Source organism: Gobio gobio (assembly GCF_949357685.1).
Source record: "Gobio gobio genome assembly, chromosome: 17".
NCBI classification, from domain to species: domain Eukaryota; kingdom Metazoa; phylum Chordata; class Actinopteri; order Cypriniformes; family Gobionidae; genus Gobio; species Gobio gobio.
In genome coordinates this window covers 42,380,876-42,398,543 of record NC_137110.1, presented here as the reverse complement: position 1 = coordinate 42,398,543, position 17,668 = coordinate 42,380,876, and the positions used below count along the sequence as shown (strand labels likewise).

The window sequence follows — 17,668 nt, the reverse complement described above, 5'->3', positions numbered from 1 at the left end:
AAGAAAAGATCCTGTGCAGGTCCAGAGCCAGGCAACTACAGTCGTACAATATCACTCCCAGCTCCTTCAGCTGAAACAAACAAAACAGGAACAAGAATCCAACATCTCGATATGAAACGTGAAACACTTGAAAAGTGTGTTGTTTTGTAATAACATTCATATATCATCCAAGGACTTTTTGAGGCCACGGTAAATCGAAAATTCTTTACCTTGGACAAGGCCTTCCAGTTCATGCCAGCACTGCCAATGTAAATGTGCTTCCTGTCCACTACCCAAAAGGAAGAAAGCAGTCTACCTCTGGTGAGGGCCGTCATGTTGACGTAGCGCACTTCTGCATCTGGGAGAGACAGACAGCCAGCCGTGTGGGCAATGGTCGGGGAACAGTTAAGCGCTCAACCTTGAAGAGAGATCTGTCTTGTCATTCAACTCTGGCATAAACAATATTGCACATTCGTGATGTTTTTGACCTTGTGCGTAGCCTTAGGGGACTGAAGCTGAGAAAAGCCCAAGGTGTTATGACAGATGGATGCATGTGTGTGATCTTACAGCATTTGCCTCGAGATAACTGCTTTAGTACTTTATTCAGCACTTCAGCAGACAGAAATCAATGCATCACTAAACATAAGAGAGATTTGAGTTCACTTACAGCGGTCAGACATGCTTTTCAACTCGGTTGAGTTGGGCTGGTCACTGACAATCTTTAATTTGACACCTCGAGACTTCAGGCTTAATAATCTCTGAAACAAATACTGACCCTATAGAAAACAGGAAAAGATTTTATAATATTAGTACCATACACAATATATGCCAATGACAATAAATCAGACATTTTAGATGCAGAATTCATCAGTACACGATCAAAAGTAGGAAGTATATGCATAATATATCCATACTACATTGGTTATTGACCAATATAATTTTTAATTGTGATTTTTTTGTATATTCCGATATTTTGTGCATACTCATTTCTCCACTTTTGAGGGTAAAAATTATGAGATGACAGGAAAAAATATGTTTCAATGATTTTGCATTCTCTCACAAAAGTATTACGTTCCCCTGAGACACTTTGCATTATTTAGCATAATTATTGCATCCCCCCGAGAAATGTTTGCGTTCTCTCACAAAATGATTATGTTCCCTGAGAAGCGTTGTATTTGCTCACAAAAGCACTGAAATATAGTGTTTCCTCCCACCTCATATTATTTCAATCACAAGTTTTGTGAGCAAATGCAAAGTTTCTCAGGGGAACACAAAAGTTTTGCGAGCAAACACAAAAGCATTCAAATATTAACCAACCCCCATCCCCCCCCCCCCCCCCGCACCCCCATTCGCAGTCTAGTGTTCTCTTGCTAAATTATTAAACAAGCAAACTCAAAAGCATTGAAATATTTTTTCCTCCCATCTCATTTATTTATTAATTTATTTATTTCACCATTACCATGTCCTTTTTTGGGCTCCACACAATTTTAACAGTCTGAGCGCATGGTCTGAAGTGCATGGCGCAGGTGCACTTAGGGCGTGAAAAAGTCCGAATTCACTTTTGCTAGTTTAACAACGGAAAAAACTCTTGGTGCGTGGTCCAAAAGGGTTGTACCTATTCTCTTAATGAGTCATGGGTGTGTTTTGGGTGTAACGTGCAATAAACCAATCAGAGTTTCATCTCCCATTCCCTTTAAAAGCCAGTTGCGCTTGCGGTGGATTTGCTATTTACATGGCAGAATTTGCAAGCGAAACTGAACGCTTCTCCAGAGAGGAATCTTTGTATTTTTTTTATTTAGACCAGGTTTTTGACTAGGTTTTTGTTGGTCAATGGCACAGTCGATTTCAGTTGCCTCAAAATAGCAACGTGCCAACAATGCACCTGAACACACCTCGTTTTCAGACCAGCACGCCTATGGGTGAACAGATGGGCAATGTAGAGCTGGACGTGAAAATGACTGCGTCGGGCTGAAACTAGCAAAAAACACTTGCCTGTTGTCGCATTGCGCCGGGTGTATGATAGGGCCCTTAGTCTTTAAAACCACTAATAATTTAATAACATTGTTAAATTCAATCTTTAGCAAAAACCCCCAAATATCCTCTGTACAGTAGCATTTCAGTTTTAATTTCTTAAAAAATAAATATAAACAAAAGATTCTGAATTTTCATATGAGTGCATCCCTAATTTAGCCTGGATGCCAGCCGAACTTAGCCCCGCCCACAACATTTGACGTCGGGAAGTTCGGTCTGGACTTGATCCATTGTGGAGCAACTATGCCCGAACAGAAGCTGTTCGGACCAATCAAATTGTCAGGGCGGGCTTTAAACGATGATGGACAGATGATAAACAGTAACGTAATCATCACGTCACCAAAGAGCGCTGGGGTTGAATTCGTTATAATCCTAAAACGGAGAACTTGTTCGTATATGCATTCACCTTTACTATTTCTCTCAGAAATGATGATCTTGTTGGTAAGTACTCTGTGTACCCTTAAATTCTTTTTACAACACCGGCAAAGATCGTAAAGATTCTACTTCTTCCAGCGTGCGTGCAGACAGGGTTGCCAAGTTTTCACATCCAAACCCGCCCAATTGCTCCTCAAAAAGGTAAAATGTGTGTTTTTTTTGGCTGGGTTGCCTGCTAAAATTCGCATTCCTGGGTCTAAATATCTCATTATAACCGCGGACTTGGCAACACTGTGTGCAGTTGAATTCTGTTGACATTTGACAACTAACGTTATGCGTCGCTCCGTTCTTCTGATTGGTTGTAGGTCTATCCAATTGAGGTCTTTCCTGGTTCGGTTGAAACACGCCCCATAATCACAGCCCAACGGAGCAGTATCAGACTCATATTCTGACTAGAATTGAGTATGACAACGTCAAGCTATCCCTAATTATAAAGTTAAACTAAATCACATAAACTATTTAGGACAAACAGCTTGTCTGAGTGAGACAAAATATATTGCTAAAACAGCATATCAATAAAAAAAGAAAATAATCACTTCAAGTGTTTATATGCATATTTTCCATTCAACCGTAATAGGGTAAACACAGGCTAACTAACCTGATAGGTAGAATAAAGCCGTGACCCCTGATCGGTGGAGGTCAGAGCCCAGTATGGGGACACTATCTCAACTGACAGTTTTGCTTGGTCCAAAAGGTGGTTGAGACCCACAGTGAGAGGGACATGGGTTGAACTATTGAATGACAGCTCCCCTGGGATGTTCTCCACAAGGACAATGCTAAAAGCACATTGATGTAAGAGATGTTAGTTTGTTTGATATATTCCATTGTTTTATGCAAAACATATACACTGTTCGGCCAACAAAAAAACTAAACAAAACAAAAAAGTCTATTGGATCCTTATTGCAGTGATTATTATGTTTCTAGTTTTTTTTGATAATTGATGGTGTGTGTAGCTTTTCATTTCTTAAACAACCATATAGGAAGACACATCATGGCCATATTTCAGAATGAGAATGTCAAGATTCACGTTTATTTATTTCCATCAAGAGGTGCATAAATAAAATCTTGTATTGACAAGGCAAGAGTCAAGCACTCTGTAAAGTCTCCTCCAGCACATCCCAAAGACTTTTAATGAATTTAAGGTCAGGAGAGGTGCCAATTCATGTGTGAAAATGATTCTTAATGCTCCTTCCCAACCATTCTTTCACAGTTCCTGTAATATGGCCATGATGTGTCTTCCTACGTGGTTGTTTAAGAAAATAAAAGTTACACACTCCATAAATTAGGGTTTGAAGAATTATTTCCAAAAATATAACATGCTAGAAACATAATCACTGCAATAATGATCCAATCATAAGCTCTTAAGCCTTTGCCTATTTAAATCTAAACATAAACTTTTTTTTTTTGGGCCGGGCAGTGTTGATGTCAACATGGAATCAAAATTGGCCCTATTTACTTTCTTAATAACACAAAAAGGACAATGATTTACTCATTTACATTACATTGCAATTATTAATTTAGCAGCTTTAAACCTATTTGAATTCCTTTCTACCATGGAACACTAAAGGTGAGTTCTGGCAACTCTTTTTAATTTTCAATATAGAAAATGAATGAGGAATGGGGCCGTTAAGTTTCAAAATTACATAAAAAGCATCATAAAGCTATCCTTCAATATTCCAAGCCCTGTGTGAGGAAGATACCAAAATTGAACTTGATATGTAGGCTAATGAAACTAAACTGAAATAAGTTTAAAGGGATAGTTCACCCAAAATGAAAATTCTGTCAATAATTAGTCATTAATCTGAGAGTTTTCTGTCCCTCCACTGACAGCTACGCAACTACCACTTTGATGCTTCAAAAAGTTCATAAAGAAAAAAAATTATCCATATGAATTTTGCGGTTTAGTCCACATTTTCTGGAGATTGAGATAGATAGGCTTTCATTCACATATAAACATTGTTAAACTCACAAATCAGTTGTGGTAAATGGAAGCTCAAGCATGTTTGCTTGACGTGCGAGAACCAATGAGGTTCATTCTTGTGTTACGCAGCACGTTTGAGCTTCCACAAGAACCAATGAGGTTCATACTCATGTTATGCAACACGTTTGAGCTTCCACAAGAACCAACGAGGTTCATTCTCATGTGTTACGCAGCACGTTTGAGTTTCCGAAAGAACCAATGAGGTTAATTCTCGTGTTACGCAGCACATTTGAGCTTCTTCAAGAACCAATGAGGTTCATTCTCATGTTACGCAGCACGTTTGAGCTTCTTCAAGAACCAATGAGGTTCATTCTCATGTAACGCAACACGTTTGAGCTTCCACAAGAACCAACGAGGTTCATTCTCGTTTTACTCAGCACGTTTGAGCTTCCACAAGAATCAATGAGGTTAATTCTCATGTAACGCAGCACGTTTGAGTTTCCGAAAGAACCAATGAGGTTAATTCTCATGTTACGCAGCACGTTTGAGCTTCCGAAAGAACCAATGAGGTTAATTCTCGTGTTACGCAGCACGTTTGAGCTTCTTCAAGAACCAATGAGGTTCATTCTCAGGTTATGCAACACGTTTGAGCTTCTTCAAGACAATGAGGTTCATTCTCATGTTACACAGCACGTTTGAGCTTCTTCAAGAACCAATGAGGTTCATTCTCATGTAACGCAACACGTTTGAGCTTCCACAAGAACCAACGAGGTTCATTCTCGTGTTACGCAGCATGTTTGAGTTTCTGAAAGAACCAATGAGGTTAATTCTCATGTTATGCAGCACGTTTGAGCTTCCGCAAGAACCAATGAGGTTCATTCTCATGTAACGCAGCACGTTTGAGTTTCCGAAAGAACCGATGAGGTTCATTCTCGTGTTACGCAGCACGTTTGAGCTTCTTCAAGAACCAATGAGGTTCATTCTCATGTAACGCAACACGTTTGAGCTTCCACAAGAACCAACGAGGTTCATTCTCGTGTTATGCAGCACGTTTGAGTTTCTGAAAGAACTAATGAGGTTCATTCTCGTGTTATGCAGCACGTTTGAGCTTCCGCAAGAACCAATGAGGTTCATTCTCATGTAACGCAGCACGTTTGAGTTTCCGAAAGAACCGATGAGGTTCATTCTCGTGTTACGCAGCACGTTTGAGCTTCTTCAAGAACCAATGAGGTTCATTCTCGTGTTATGCAGCACGTTTGAGCTTCCGCAAGAACTAATGAGGTTCATTCTCGTGTTACGCAGCACGTTTGAGTTTCCGAAAGAACCGATGAGGTTCATTCTCGTGTTACGCAGCACGTTTGAGTTTCTGAAAGAACTAATGAGGTTCATTCTCGTGTTACGCAGCACGTTTGAGTTTCCGAAAGAACCGATGAGGTTCATTCTCGTGTTACGCAGCACGTTTGAGCTTCTTCAAGAACCAATGAGGTTCATTCTCATGTTATGCAGCACGTTTGAGTTTCTGAAAGAACTAATGAGGTTCATTCTCGTGTTATGCAGCACGTTTGAGCTTCCGCAAGAACCAGAGGTTCATGCATGTTACGCAGCACATTTGAGTTTCCGAAAGAACCAATGAAGTTCATTGTCATTTCTGATCAATGATTATATGTGAATAAAAGACTAAATTAAAACTGTTCATCATATAAAGCGATCGAGTCTCTTCAGATAATTTGGACTAAACTCGATTCATATGGATTAGTTTTACAATCTCTTTATGAATTTTTTGAAGCCTCAAAGTGGTAGTTGCATAGCTGTCAGTGGAGGGACAGAAAGCTCTCAGATTTCATTAAAAAAAATATTTTTTTCAAAGTTGTTTTGAAATGAAATTCAAAGATGAACGAAAGTCTTATAGGTTTGGAATGACTTGAGGGTGAGTAATTAAGGACAGAATTTTCATTCTTGCTTGAACTATCCCTTTAAGTTGAAACACTAAAACCATTAACTGGAAATAAATATAAAAATGTAAACTAAAATAAATCTGAAACAAAAGCTCATTACAAAATTACTAAAAATGTACAAAACAAAAAAATTATATATATATTGCTAATTCAAAATATTAATACAATTCTAAATAAAACTAAAATAAAAACTAAAATAACACTACTGGAAGGAACTTTACTTAATTTTCAGTTTACTACAGGTTCTATCTTTTTACTTAAACTATACTTTTATGAAACCTACATTATTCGGAATTTATTTTGTTTTATGGTATAAAAAGTTATACAGGTTTGGAACAACATGAGGGTGAGTAAATTTTGACAGAATTCTCACATGATACACTGGCAAGATTTAAATAACTAGCTCATGTTAGCTGAAGGTACAAAACACAGAGCTGAATATGTGGCACTCCATGGTGTACTTTTTGGGTCTTTTTATATACTGTATTTACTGTAGCAAATAACATCATCAGGGTATGATTTATGAGGACTGCTTCTTACCGACAATTTTTGCTGCAGTTCTCCTCAGTGACACCATCCTCATCCTCTCCCCAGACGTCCACAGCAGAGAAAATTAGAGCCAACAGGACAGCAAAGCAGCAAACCAGTGCAAACACAGCAATACACTTCTGCTGGGACTGTAGAAGACATGCAGAGAGAAGGTCTGCCAGTCACATCTTTCAGATGTAAGGTTTATAAGGCTATTAAGGTATTATGAGGCTATTAGCGCAAACAGTGGTAAATTATATGAAATGCTATTTACACTAAATGCAAATAGCAGTATTTTCTTAGTGTTAGATGCTAGGCAGAGGCTATTTACACTAAGTAAAAAAAGCAGTATTTTCTTTGCACTAAGTGTACAAAGTTGTTAGATGCTATTTATACCTAGTACAAATAGTGGCAGATACTATTTGCACCTCACAATAATGACGACATATTCAGTGTATATGATTTGTTTCTTTAAATCATAAATAAATGCCGCCTTATTGGGACATTACTTGTCCCTGTCCCTAAAGCCCACCCTCAACCCTACACCGGGGTGTCCATTCCTGATCCTGGAGGGCCACTGTCCTGCGAAGTTTAGCTCCAACCCCAATTAAACACACCTGAAACAGCTAATCAAGGTCTTATTAGGGATATCAGAAACTTCTGGGCAGATATATTGAGGCAAGTTGGAGCTAAACTCTGCACGACAGTGACCCTCCAGGGCCTGCCCTACCCATTAAACACTTTATTCCCACTATTCTATACATGTTAGGCACTTTATTTTCACTTTTCAAAAAAAATCTTCATTTCTATTTTTAAAATAAACTCCTCTCCGATCTGATATGCGATGAGAGAAGAATGTATTTGAATAGTGACGCTTCAAATTTGCAGGGTAAAGATTTATGGTATTCAAAATCCCCCTTGTCTGCTCTGGAATCTGTTCCCAGTTATAATTTCATTTTATGACTGAGAGAGAATGATAGAGCACATCTGTCAAATTTCCACCTGAATTGTATTATACAGAAGGATGACCTTTTTTTTTTTAAAGAGAGCTTTTCTTGTATGCTTGGCAGATTTATCTAAGGTATTAAGGTATTCATGTTTGTGAGTGTTCTCACTATGCAGCATTCTCTCCAAACCACTGCTGTAAACAAGCATCAGCATGAAACCAAGAAAAGTGCCTATAAATATTGATGTGGTCAATGTAAAAACGTGGTGTGCTGTAAGGCGGTAGTTCTCATCTGGTAGGCTGCTGACAATGGACAGCAGGGAAAATTATACTAAATGTATAAATATCAGCAATATCATTCAAAAGTCTGGGGTCAGTGTGTTTTTTTATTTGAAAGAAATCAATACTTTTATTGAGCAAGGACACATTAAAGATACAATATGTAAGATTTTTGGATTAAAATATCCAAAAACCCACTAGAACAATGTCATATATTTTATTGATTTGTGTACTTAAATCATCCCAAATGTTTCCAAGAATCTTTAAATCCAGAGAAATAAGCAATTTTAACCATGACATGGACCGAGTTGGTGCATCGCCTATCAATGACATCATAACCGCGTTACCTACATTTTCCGGTTTTATTTTGTAGAAACCATGGAAACACCAAAGACGCTTTAATGTATGTGTTTTATTAGACAATGACCAACTGTTTGGATACATTCGTCGACAGAAAACAAATTATTGTTATACAGCTCAAGGTGTATTGTTATACAGCTCAGTCTTATTGTTTAAATGTCGTTTCTGCAAGTAGCTTACCATGCTTATGCTTAATAAGACAAGTGTCTATAGTTGACGGCAAGTGACCGCACAGAATGCCATTATAACTTTCAACACATTCAAATTAGGGATGCACCAAATCCAGGATTCAGGTTCGGATTCGGCCGAATATTGGGCTTTTTGACGGGGTTCGGTTTCTGCCGAATCGTAGAATTTATTTCCACCGAACCGAAACCTAGGCTTGCATTACAGGCGCTCTTCTGGTCAACGTAATGACACCGCCGTGGATTATGGGAAGGTAGGTGGACCGTTCGACTGCAGTCGGCTGTGAGAAAGTGAAAATGGAACTCTTGAACAGAAAACTTGTTGTTTGGCAGTACTTTAAGTCAAAAGAATGCGATTCAAGTCGAGCTACATGTTCAATTTGCAATGCCGATTTGTCTCGTGGTGGCAAACAATAGCCGCTGTTAAAACATTTGCGTATGAAACATCCGAAAGAATAGGCTACGAGTTGTGCCTGAAGGAATCTAGACAGCAGCCAAAATGCAGCAACTTCAGGTAGGAAGGACAGTCATGGCATAATGTTGCCTATTCATAGTTTTCACGTGTCGTCACACGCTTATAGGAACGCCCACCTGGAGGGCAAAACAAGGCTCTCCTCCATTGCCCGCTTGTCATTTTTTCCAGGTTTGTAGTCAGTATTAATGCGGTAAGAAAGTGATATTAAAATACCAAAATCAATATACAGCTTATTGATGTTGCATACTTTGTTCAGGAAAGCAGATGAACACAGAATATTAGTGCAACACGAGGTTTCTCGTTAGGTGTTTTCCCCATCGAAACCCATTATAAAGAAAACACGTTGCGTTCATATTCTTGCCTCATCTACTTGCCTGTATATAGTATGCATCATCAAAAAGGTGTCAACTGAATTTGTTCTTTTATTATCACTGTTTTAGTACATTACAGCACTTTAAGGGTGGGTTGCACTAAGGATTCTTTGTCTTCAGTTCACCTCCGTCTGCTGCTTGATCAGCTCTATAACGGTTTTACCGCGTAATTAATCTGTGTTTAAAATGAAGTGGTACAACGACTCGATTTAAAATAAAACCCATATCAACAAATCCTTTTAAACTTTGCTTAATTTAATCCTTATTGGTGCAACTCACTCTATAGTGTTTTTCACGTTAAGCGTTTTAAAAACGTCTCGCTGTTTTCAGTGATTGAAATATATGCAGCAGGTGCTGTATATGGATCATAAGTGCCCAAAACGTGCATCTTGTTCACATATTTTTGTTTTAAGATAAAAATTTGACAGGCTTGTGCTGCCGTTCTATGGAGTTCTATGGCGGTTTTGCCCTCCAAGGCTCCGCGACAGTCACGTGACTGAAAACTATGGATTCTTAATTAAAATTTAATTAAATTAAAAACATACTGCTGTAGGGAAAAACATACTGCTGCAATGACAACCGCTGCTTATTTTCCGATTATTAATCGTTAACTGATAAGATTATAATATTGAATGGGCATTAAATAAAAATACGATTGATGAGTGTCTGTGACCCGTTAAAAAGACACTATTTTTACGGGTTTATTTTATCGTGCAAACAGCAGCATAGATAAGATAAAATATAAATAATAACAATAAAATAAATAGGCCTACTTAAATAATTACCAAATTAAGATGACAAAATGAAAATACACTGAATCCGTTTGAAGCTTTGAAGAACCGGAATAGTTTTTTGTCAAATAAAAATAGCAGGCCTACCTCAATCCACACGTTGTATGTTTTTTTTATTTATTTAAGTAACATGTCTAAGTGATGTGGGTTAGTCTGTAGCGCAGCCTGTTGACAGTTAGACCCACAAGGCTTCAGATGGCACTGATGCCTCGGGAATACAGCGATAACGCCTAGCTAGAGTGGCCAGCCTCGGGAAGAGCCTTTCATTAGTTTTTCCCCCAGTCAGGAGCTTGTACTACTGCTGTAGGCCTATTTTAATACCGCATAGCATATTTTGCAATATGAGCATCCCTACACTGCTGTGGACGTTGTTTACTTCATTAATGTGTTTTCTGTGATAATGGACTGAGGATGGCAGTAGGATTCGGCATTCGGTTTCGGATTCGGCAGAATCTTAACCAGTGGATTCGGTATTCGGCCGAACCCCCAAAATCAGGATTCGGTGCATCCCTAATTCAAATATCTAATATGATAAAACAGCGCTGTGTTATCCAAACGCATGACTGGAAGAAGCGGAAGCGTTCGTCTGAGGCATAATAAAAGCTCCACTGCTCTCGAGTCGTGTCGTGCTTGTCTCTCACTAGCAATCGCCCCAGCGGCCTCGTTCTGCTCCAATGCCTTCAGCCCCACCCTGCTTCATACTACAGTAACGTTAATAAATCTTCAATACATTAGCTCATCCATGAATATGATTTCTGCCCAAGTCCCGTCAGATTCTTTTCCACCGGCTGTAGAAGTGAAGACAACTCCCATGATTCCGCGAAAATCAAGGTGTCATCAAGCTATGATGTTGTTTTATTATTTTAATATGTTCCTTGAGGTTCACTTATATGTTAATAAAGGTTTTTGCACACACACATGCAAACACGTATGTGGAAAAACAATTATTTTTAACCCTCTGTCTGAAATTACCCATTTTTAAAGCTACAATTTGTGATATTTTCCCCCATCTAGTGGTTAAAAGGTATATGACCACCCAGTGAATATTAGTTTCTCTTCCTCTCAATTCCGATTTCGTTTTAACTCCTACGGTGGCCGATTTAGTCCAAGATTAATATGGCTTCCAGTTCGACCTCATCCACATTCGACACGGTGCCATCGAGTGTTAAAACGCGAAAGGCGAAGTTTGAATTTACGGGTATGTCCCTCTTTGGCTAATGTACTTTCAAGATGGAGGGGCAACATGGTGACCGGCATTCGAACCCCTTACCCGTATGTATTTTCAATGGCATATTATAAACTTACGAGAATACTTTATTACTTGAAAGAAGTAAATATACATTAATGAGCACATATATTTTTGAAAGAAATAAGTGTTTTTAGCTAAGAATAAACTAAAAAAGTTACACAGTGTAGCTTTAACTATAGAGCTGATATAGTCCTCCGATACCCCTTTTCCACCAGCATGAACCGGGTGCTAGTTCAGAGCTAGTGCTAGTGCCGGTTCGGAGTTGGTTCGACTGACAAGCCGAATGGTACATGCTCCCGACCACTTGGGGGCTCTAAGTGGCTCTATTCGCTGTAAAATTATTCCACTGTTCTAGATTCGGCAATCTTAGAAAGATATCAATACCAATTTGAACAGTATGTAACCATTGTATATCGACACGAAATATTAATTCAAATCCACCAACATGCATTATAGCTGCATATTTATACTCGAGAAAGCTTTGACCCACTACCTCGGTGCATGAATGTCTGCCAATTCCATCATGTCGTTGAAACATATAATATGTATTAATTAAAAAAAATTTAAACAAATTTTCACATTTAAAAACAGACATGTTCAAATTCCAAAGCTTGATTGTATTGGTAAAAATAATTACAAATTAATGCAATGTAATACAAATTATACGTTTCAATCACATGGTGGAATTGGCAGACGTTCCCTTAGCGGGTCAAAGCATTCTCGAGTATGCAGCTATAATGCATGTAGGTGATTTTTAATTAATATTTCATGTCGATATACAATGGTTACGTACACTTAAACTGAACGTAGTATTGATATCTTTGTAAGACTACCGAATCTATAGAACAGTGGCAAGGAAAACTAACTTTACCATTCTCCGAGTGCCCCCTAGTGGTCGGGAGCATTTCCGTTGTGTTGTGGCTTTTCGGTCGTGTTGTGGCCTTTCCGTTGTGTTGTGGAATTTTCGTTGTATTGTGACTTGATTTCGTTGTTTTGTTGTGGCTTAATTTCCTTGTGTTGTGGCTTGAGTTTGTTGTGTTGTGGCTTGATTTTGTTGTGTTGTGGCTTGATTTCAATGTGTTGTGGCTTGATTTCATGGTTTCGTTGTGGCTTAATTTCCTTGTGTTGTGGCTTGATTTTGTTGTGTTGTGAAATTATGTTTGCTTTTTAACCACTTAAACTCTGCAGCATATTTTGAATTTTTTAGAGGATTTGGCATATCTGAATTTAAAAGAGTGCCCTTCCCACATACATTGGAGTAAATGGATAAAAATGGTCTCATTTTACAGAAAACACTCTGAATTTTAACACAGTGGTGGAATATTGCATATATTATATTGTATAAATTCACAATTTTATGATAAACACATATAAAAAGTCATTTTTTTATACTGTTTTTAATTAATATTTTATATATATATAAAAAAAAAAATTTGACCTTTTTTTTCTATGTCCCTTTAGAAACTTTCTTTTGATTCCACTAGGTGGCAGTAAACAGGGGAAAAAAGATTTTTCTTGATATCACCTTCTAAAAAAAAGTTATCGAGATTTATCTGAAAGGAGTCACTGGTGTCTCCAAGTCTACTTTTACGGTGTACATTTTTTATTTCTGAAACAATAGAGCATACCTGAATTTAAAAGAGCGTCCTACCCACATACATTGGAGTAAATGGATAAAAATGGTCTCATTTTACAGGAAACACTCTAAATTTTAACACAGTGGTGGAATATTGCATATATATTTATTGTATTTATTCAAAATTTTATGATAAACAAGGATAACAAGTCAGATTTTGATTGATTTTTTTTAAATAAGTTTTTATTTGAGTCTGTAATTTAGGACCCGTTTGGTGTATTTCCCTGCGGAAGGTTTCTTTTGAATCATCTAGGTGGCAGTGAATAGACAAAAAAAGAATTATCTTTCTATCATCTTCTTAACAAAAGTTATTGAGATTTAACTGAAAGGAGTCACTAGCGTCTCCAAGTCTACTTTTACAGTCTCCATTTTTGATTGTTAAAAGAATTGGGCATACCTGAATTTAAAAGAGCGTCCTACCCAGATACATTGGAGTAAATGGATAAAAATGGTCTCATTTTACAGAAAACACTCTAAATTTTAACCCAGTGGTGGATAATGTTATACATTTTATTTTATTTATTCACAATTCTATGATAAACCAGGATAAAAAGTCAGATATTGATAAATTTTAAAAAAAGTTTTTATTTGAGAGTCTGTAATTTAGGACCCGTTTGGTGTATTTCCCTGCAGAAGGTTTCTTTTGAATCATCTAGGTGGCAGTGAATAGACAAAAAAAGAATTATCTTTCTATCATCTTCTTAACAAAAGTTATTTAGCTTTAATTGAAGAAAGGCAATGTCTTCTCTGAAGTCTCCACGTTTACTCCATAAACCCAAATTATTCAAAGTGCAAAAACAGGCTTATTACCTGTAAAATACTATTTTTACCATGTTACATTTGACAAGAGAATAAACACTTTATCACTTAACTTCACCCATGTCATGTAATATATTAACAAAATAATGAAAAGTAGCAGAAAGTAGCAGTTCTTGTATTTTATTATACATAAAGATAAACTCCAAGAAAATAAATTAAATGTTTTAGAGAAAAATGTGCAAAAAACACAATATACAAATCTAAGATATAAAATAACTATATACAGCACATAGTAACTATAAAAAGTCAACAAGTTACTATAGAAGAAAAAAGCATAACATGTAGTTTTTGTTTTTTGCAAACGTTGAAATATTGCAATAGTTGATGGAACTGCACATTATCCAGACGAGTGTCCATCAGTGTGCCATTTTCTAAAACAGTTTCTAGATGGCACCAAGCACAATGGTACATTGCACTTTGTACAGTACAATGGAGTCTTTACTTTGAGGCCTGAAAGTTTGCACAAAGCAAAGTGTTTGAGGTGGGGAAACAACCTCCTTGCTGCTGGTGCATGGCAAATCTGGCTGCCACTCTTCCTCACTGTCCAGACTGCAAAACAAATAACAAAATAATTCACATATGCACATAACGGATACAAGAATATAATTTGCATATCCACATAAGATACACAAATAAATGTGCATTCAAATATGAATGCAACAGAAACATGTAGAATGCATTTTATGTATACATTACAAAACAAATGTAAATAAAAGCTGCAGATATACATGCCATAGTTCAAATAAGCTTGGGAGCATTTGCTTTTGACATACACACATGCATCAATGCAAGTGATGAACAAACGCGTGCAAAACTAAAAATATGCATGTCAAATTATTTTAGCACATGTTGGTGCAAAACAGCACAAAAAAGCTTGCCAAAGCTCCCAAGCTTATTTTATCATTTCATGCATATGTTTTTAGGTGAAAAAGTGCTCAAATACTCATGCACAAACATGTATGCGACACACACAAAAAAATCCGCACGTGCTTAGTTAGCAAAACATGCTATTCTGAATTAGCGCGTGCATGGGTTATAATATTTCTCGATGTCTGTTGCATGCATATTTTGTATTGTTGCATGCATTTGTTCATGAAATACAATGTTTATAAGTTCGAAATGGGTACTTATGCAATGCATGCATGTTTTTAGGTGAAAAAAATCCTCAAATACTCATGCACAAACACGCGACACACTAAAAACAAAAATCTGCATGTGCTAACTAAATCACCCATGCATTCTGAATCATCGCGTGCATGCATGGGTTATAATATTTCTCGACGTCTGTTGCATGCATATTGTGTATTGTTGCATGCATTTGTTCATGAAATACACAAATACAACGTTTAGAAGTTCGAAATGTGTACTTACTCAAATTCAGGCTCTTCACCCGCATTGTACGCTGCTTGTCTGACAGAGTCAAAACTTCCATCACTGCAAGTTTCAGTATCGCTCTCGCGATCAAGCTCTGCCAAAACAGCCTCCACACCGACAAAAAACTTTCTTGAAGCCATTGTTCAAAAACAAACACTCCAACAATCCTAAAAACCACGCAATAAATCGAAAAACCAATATCCAAACTATCACTAACCACGCCAAACTCTTCTGCAATGACTGCTGCCAGCCGCTAGAAAGTCATGAAGACGACCCGCCTCCTAAACTTTGGGAAGGGAGATCTCGGGCTCTGATTAGTCTACAATCATGATCGACATGTCTATCGATCACTAAAAAGCTCAGCTTTTTTGACGTATGACGCAATACGTGATGACGTCATCAGACATCGCGCCAGATAGAGATGATCCACTGAAAGTATTTATCTGCATCGCATGTTTTGATCTGGACATCGGTGACATATTACAGTGTCATTTGGCCATGCATGCTCACAGACATGTGAAAATACTCTCATTTTGAAGAAAACAACCTAAGGAACGAGCTGATATAGCGTTTGTGGCTAGTAGCTCCACACGGAGTAAGTGATCCGAGCAGGAATATGACTCATGTGTTTGCTTGTTCAAAAGAATCGATTCAGTTTTCGTAAATCTTTTGATAATAATGTTACTGTAAATTGTTGGATCGGTGAAATAAACTGCACAGTGATATTCTTGAGAGTGAGAGCTTTCATTTGATATATGACTTGTCTATTTTTGGTGAGTTTATGTGATATAAATATTAAATTTAATATCGCTCATACCATTTTTTCAAGGGGGGGTCGTCGCGGGGGGGTCGCATTTAGACCTTATTATCTTCTTCTATATAACATAAATGCTAAAGTGATTGGGTTTTCCTGAAAGCTGAGGTTCTAAGCTTTCAAACAATACCAAATATATTTATGTTTGTGATGCACAACTTAGAGATTTTTTAAAATGATTATGATGATGCAAAATTGGACCCACCGGTGGGTCCGCAGAGTTTAAGTGGTTAAATGTCCTTGTGTTGTGCACTACTGGGCCACCGTAAGAACCACTGCTGTAATGAAAACTTTTCATTTTCCCTCCAAAAAAACGCACACTAGATTTTTGCTTAGCGCAGCACTTCCCTGAACATTTCCCCCTGAGATAGATTGTCTCCCATCCCATCTGTTGGCCTCCATCAGAGAACCGGCTTTACAGCTGTCTGGCAAGTGACATATACATCATATATAATTTTATTTTGAAGGAGACATGAAAAGGGAAGTTTAATTGAAGAGCAGGGAGTACACCGCCTCAGAGCGTGCAGATTACTGCAAAGTATTAACCTTCTTGCCGTCAAATTGGGCAATTAGTGTTCATTCCTTACACACTCATGTAGTCTTGATTGACTTTACTTTATTTTTGGATTTTCACAGATCCAAATGTTGGAACTTGGAGGTAAAGAAAAAAAGAAATTGACATTTGAGATGGTATTGAAGCTGTATCCTGTTTTTTTTTTTTTTTTTTTTTTAAATCTCAAAGGGCATTTGAATATCAAGTTTGGCTTAAAATCAGATCAGAAACACCGGAGAAAACATGTAACGTGATTTTGTCATGCAACCTATTTCGTTGATCCTGGAACAACATTCCTGTCTGAAAAGTTAGTCCTTATATCCTAACCCTGCGCATAACTTATCCCTAAAATCTGAGGGAAATGATTGAATAACACTGATATAGAAGCACTGATTGTAAGCCTAAACTTGACATAATCTGTAAACGTGTCCCTCAAATCGGGTGAATGGAATGTTGATCCAGGAACACGTACTTGGTGAAATGACGTTCACCTAACACTGAAGTGTCTAGCATGTTTACTTGAGCCATTCAAAAGGTCTTGGGTCTCTCAGACCCTATAAGAGAATGTGATATTTTGAAATTAAATCAATCAGGAGTCAATTATAAAGGGAACTCAAACTCCACCGTGAACACCGCTGCCTCTCTCCCGGACGAGCTCAACACCTTTTATGCTCGCTTTGAGGGAACTAACACCGCCCTCGCGGAGAGAGAGCTCGCGGCTGAAGATACAGAGGTTAGTGCACTCTCCGTATCTGAAGCGGATGTAACCCGATCCTTCCGGCGGGTGAACGTCCGTAAAGCCGCGGGTCCAGACGGGATTCCCGGCCGCGTCATCAGAGCGTGCGCGCGCCAACTGGCTGGAGTTTTCACGGACATTTTTAACCTGTCCCTCTCCCTGTCTGTGGTCCCCACATGCTTCAAAACGTCCACCATTGTTCCTGTACCTAAGCAGTCAAAAACACTCTGC

The 17,668-nt window shown here is 37.9% G+C and overlaps 1 protein-coding gene across 1 annotated transcript in view; it reads right to left on the bottom strand.

Annotated features, from left to right (window-relative positions):
* pld5 (phospholipase D family member 5) overlaps window positions 1–17,668 on the bottom strand; it is a gene marked incomplete at its 5' end in the record, with an annotated part of 52,155 nt that overhangs the window by 13,555 nt on the left and 20,932 nt on the right. Inside the window, 5 exons of the mRNA XM_079841101.1 lie at window positions 1–70; window positions 210–337; window positions 647–755; window positions 3,044–3,221; window positions 6,862–6,998. The exon at window positions 1–70 is cut by the window's left edge and continues 128 nt beyond it. Of these exons, the coding sequence (XP_079697227.1) occupies window positions 1–70; window positions 210–337; window positions 647–755; window positions 3,044–3,221; window positions 6,862–6,998 (622 nt within the window). The remainder of the gene's footprint in view (window positions 71–209; window positions 338–646; window positions 756–3,043; window positions 3,222–6,861; window positions 6,999–17,668) is intronic.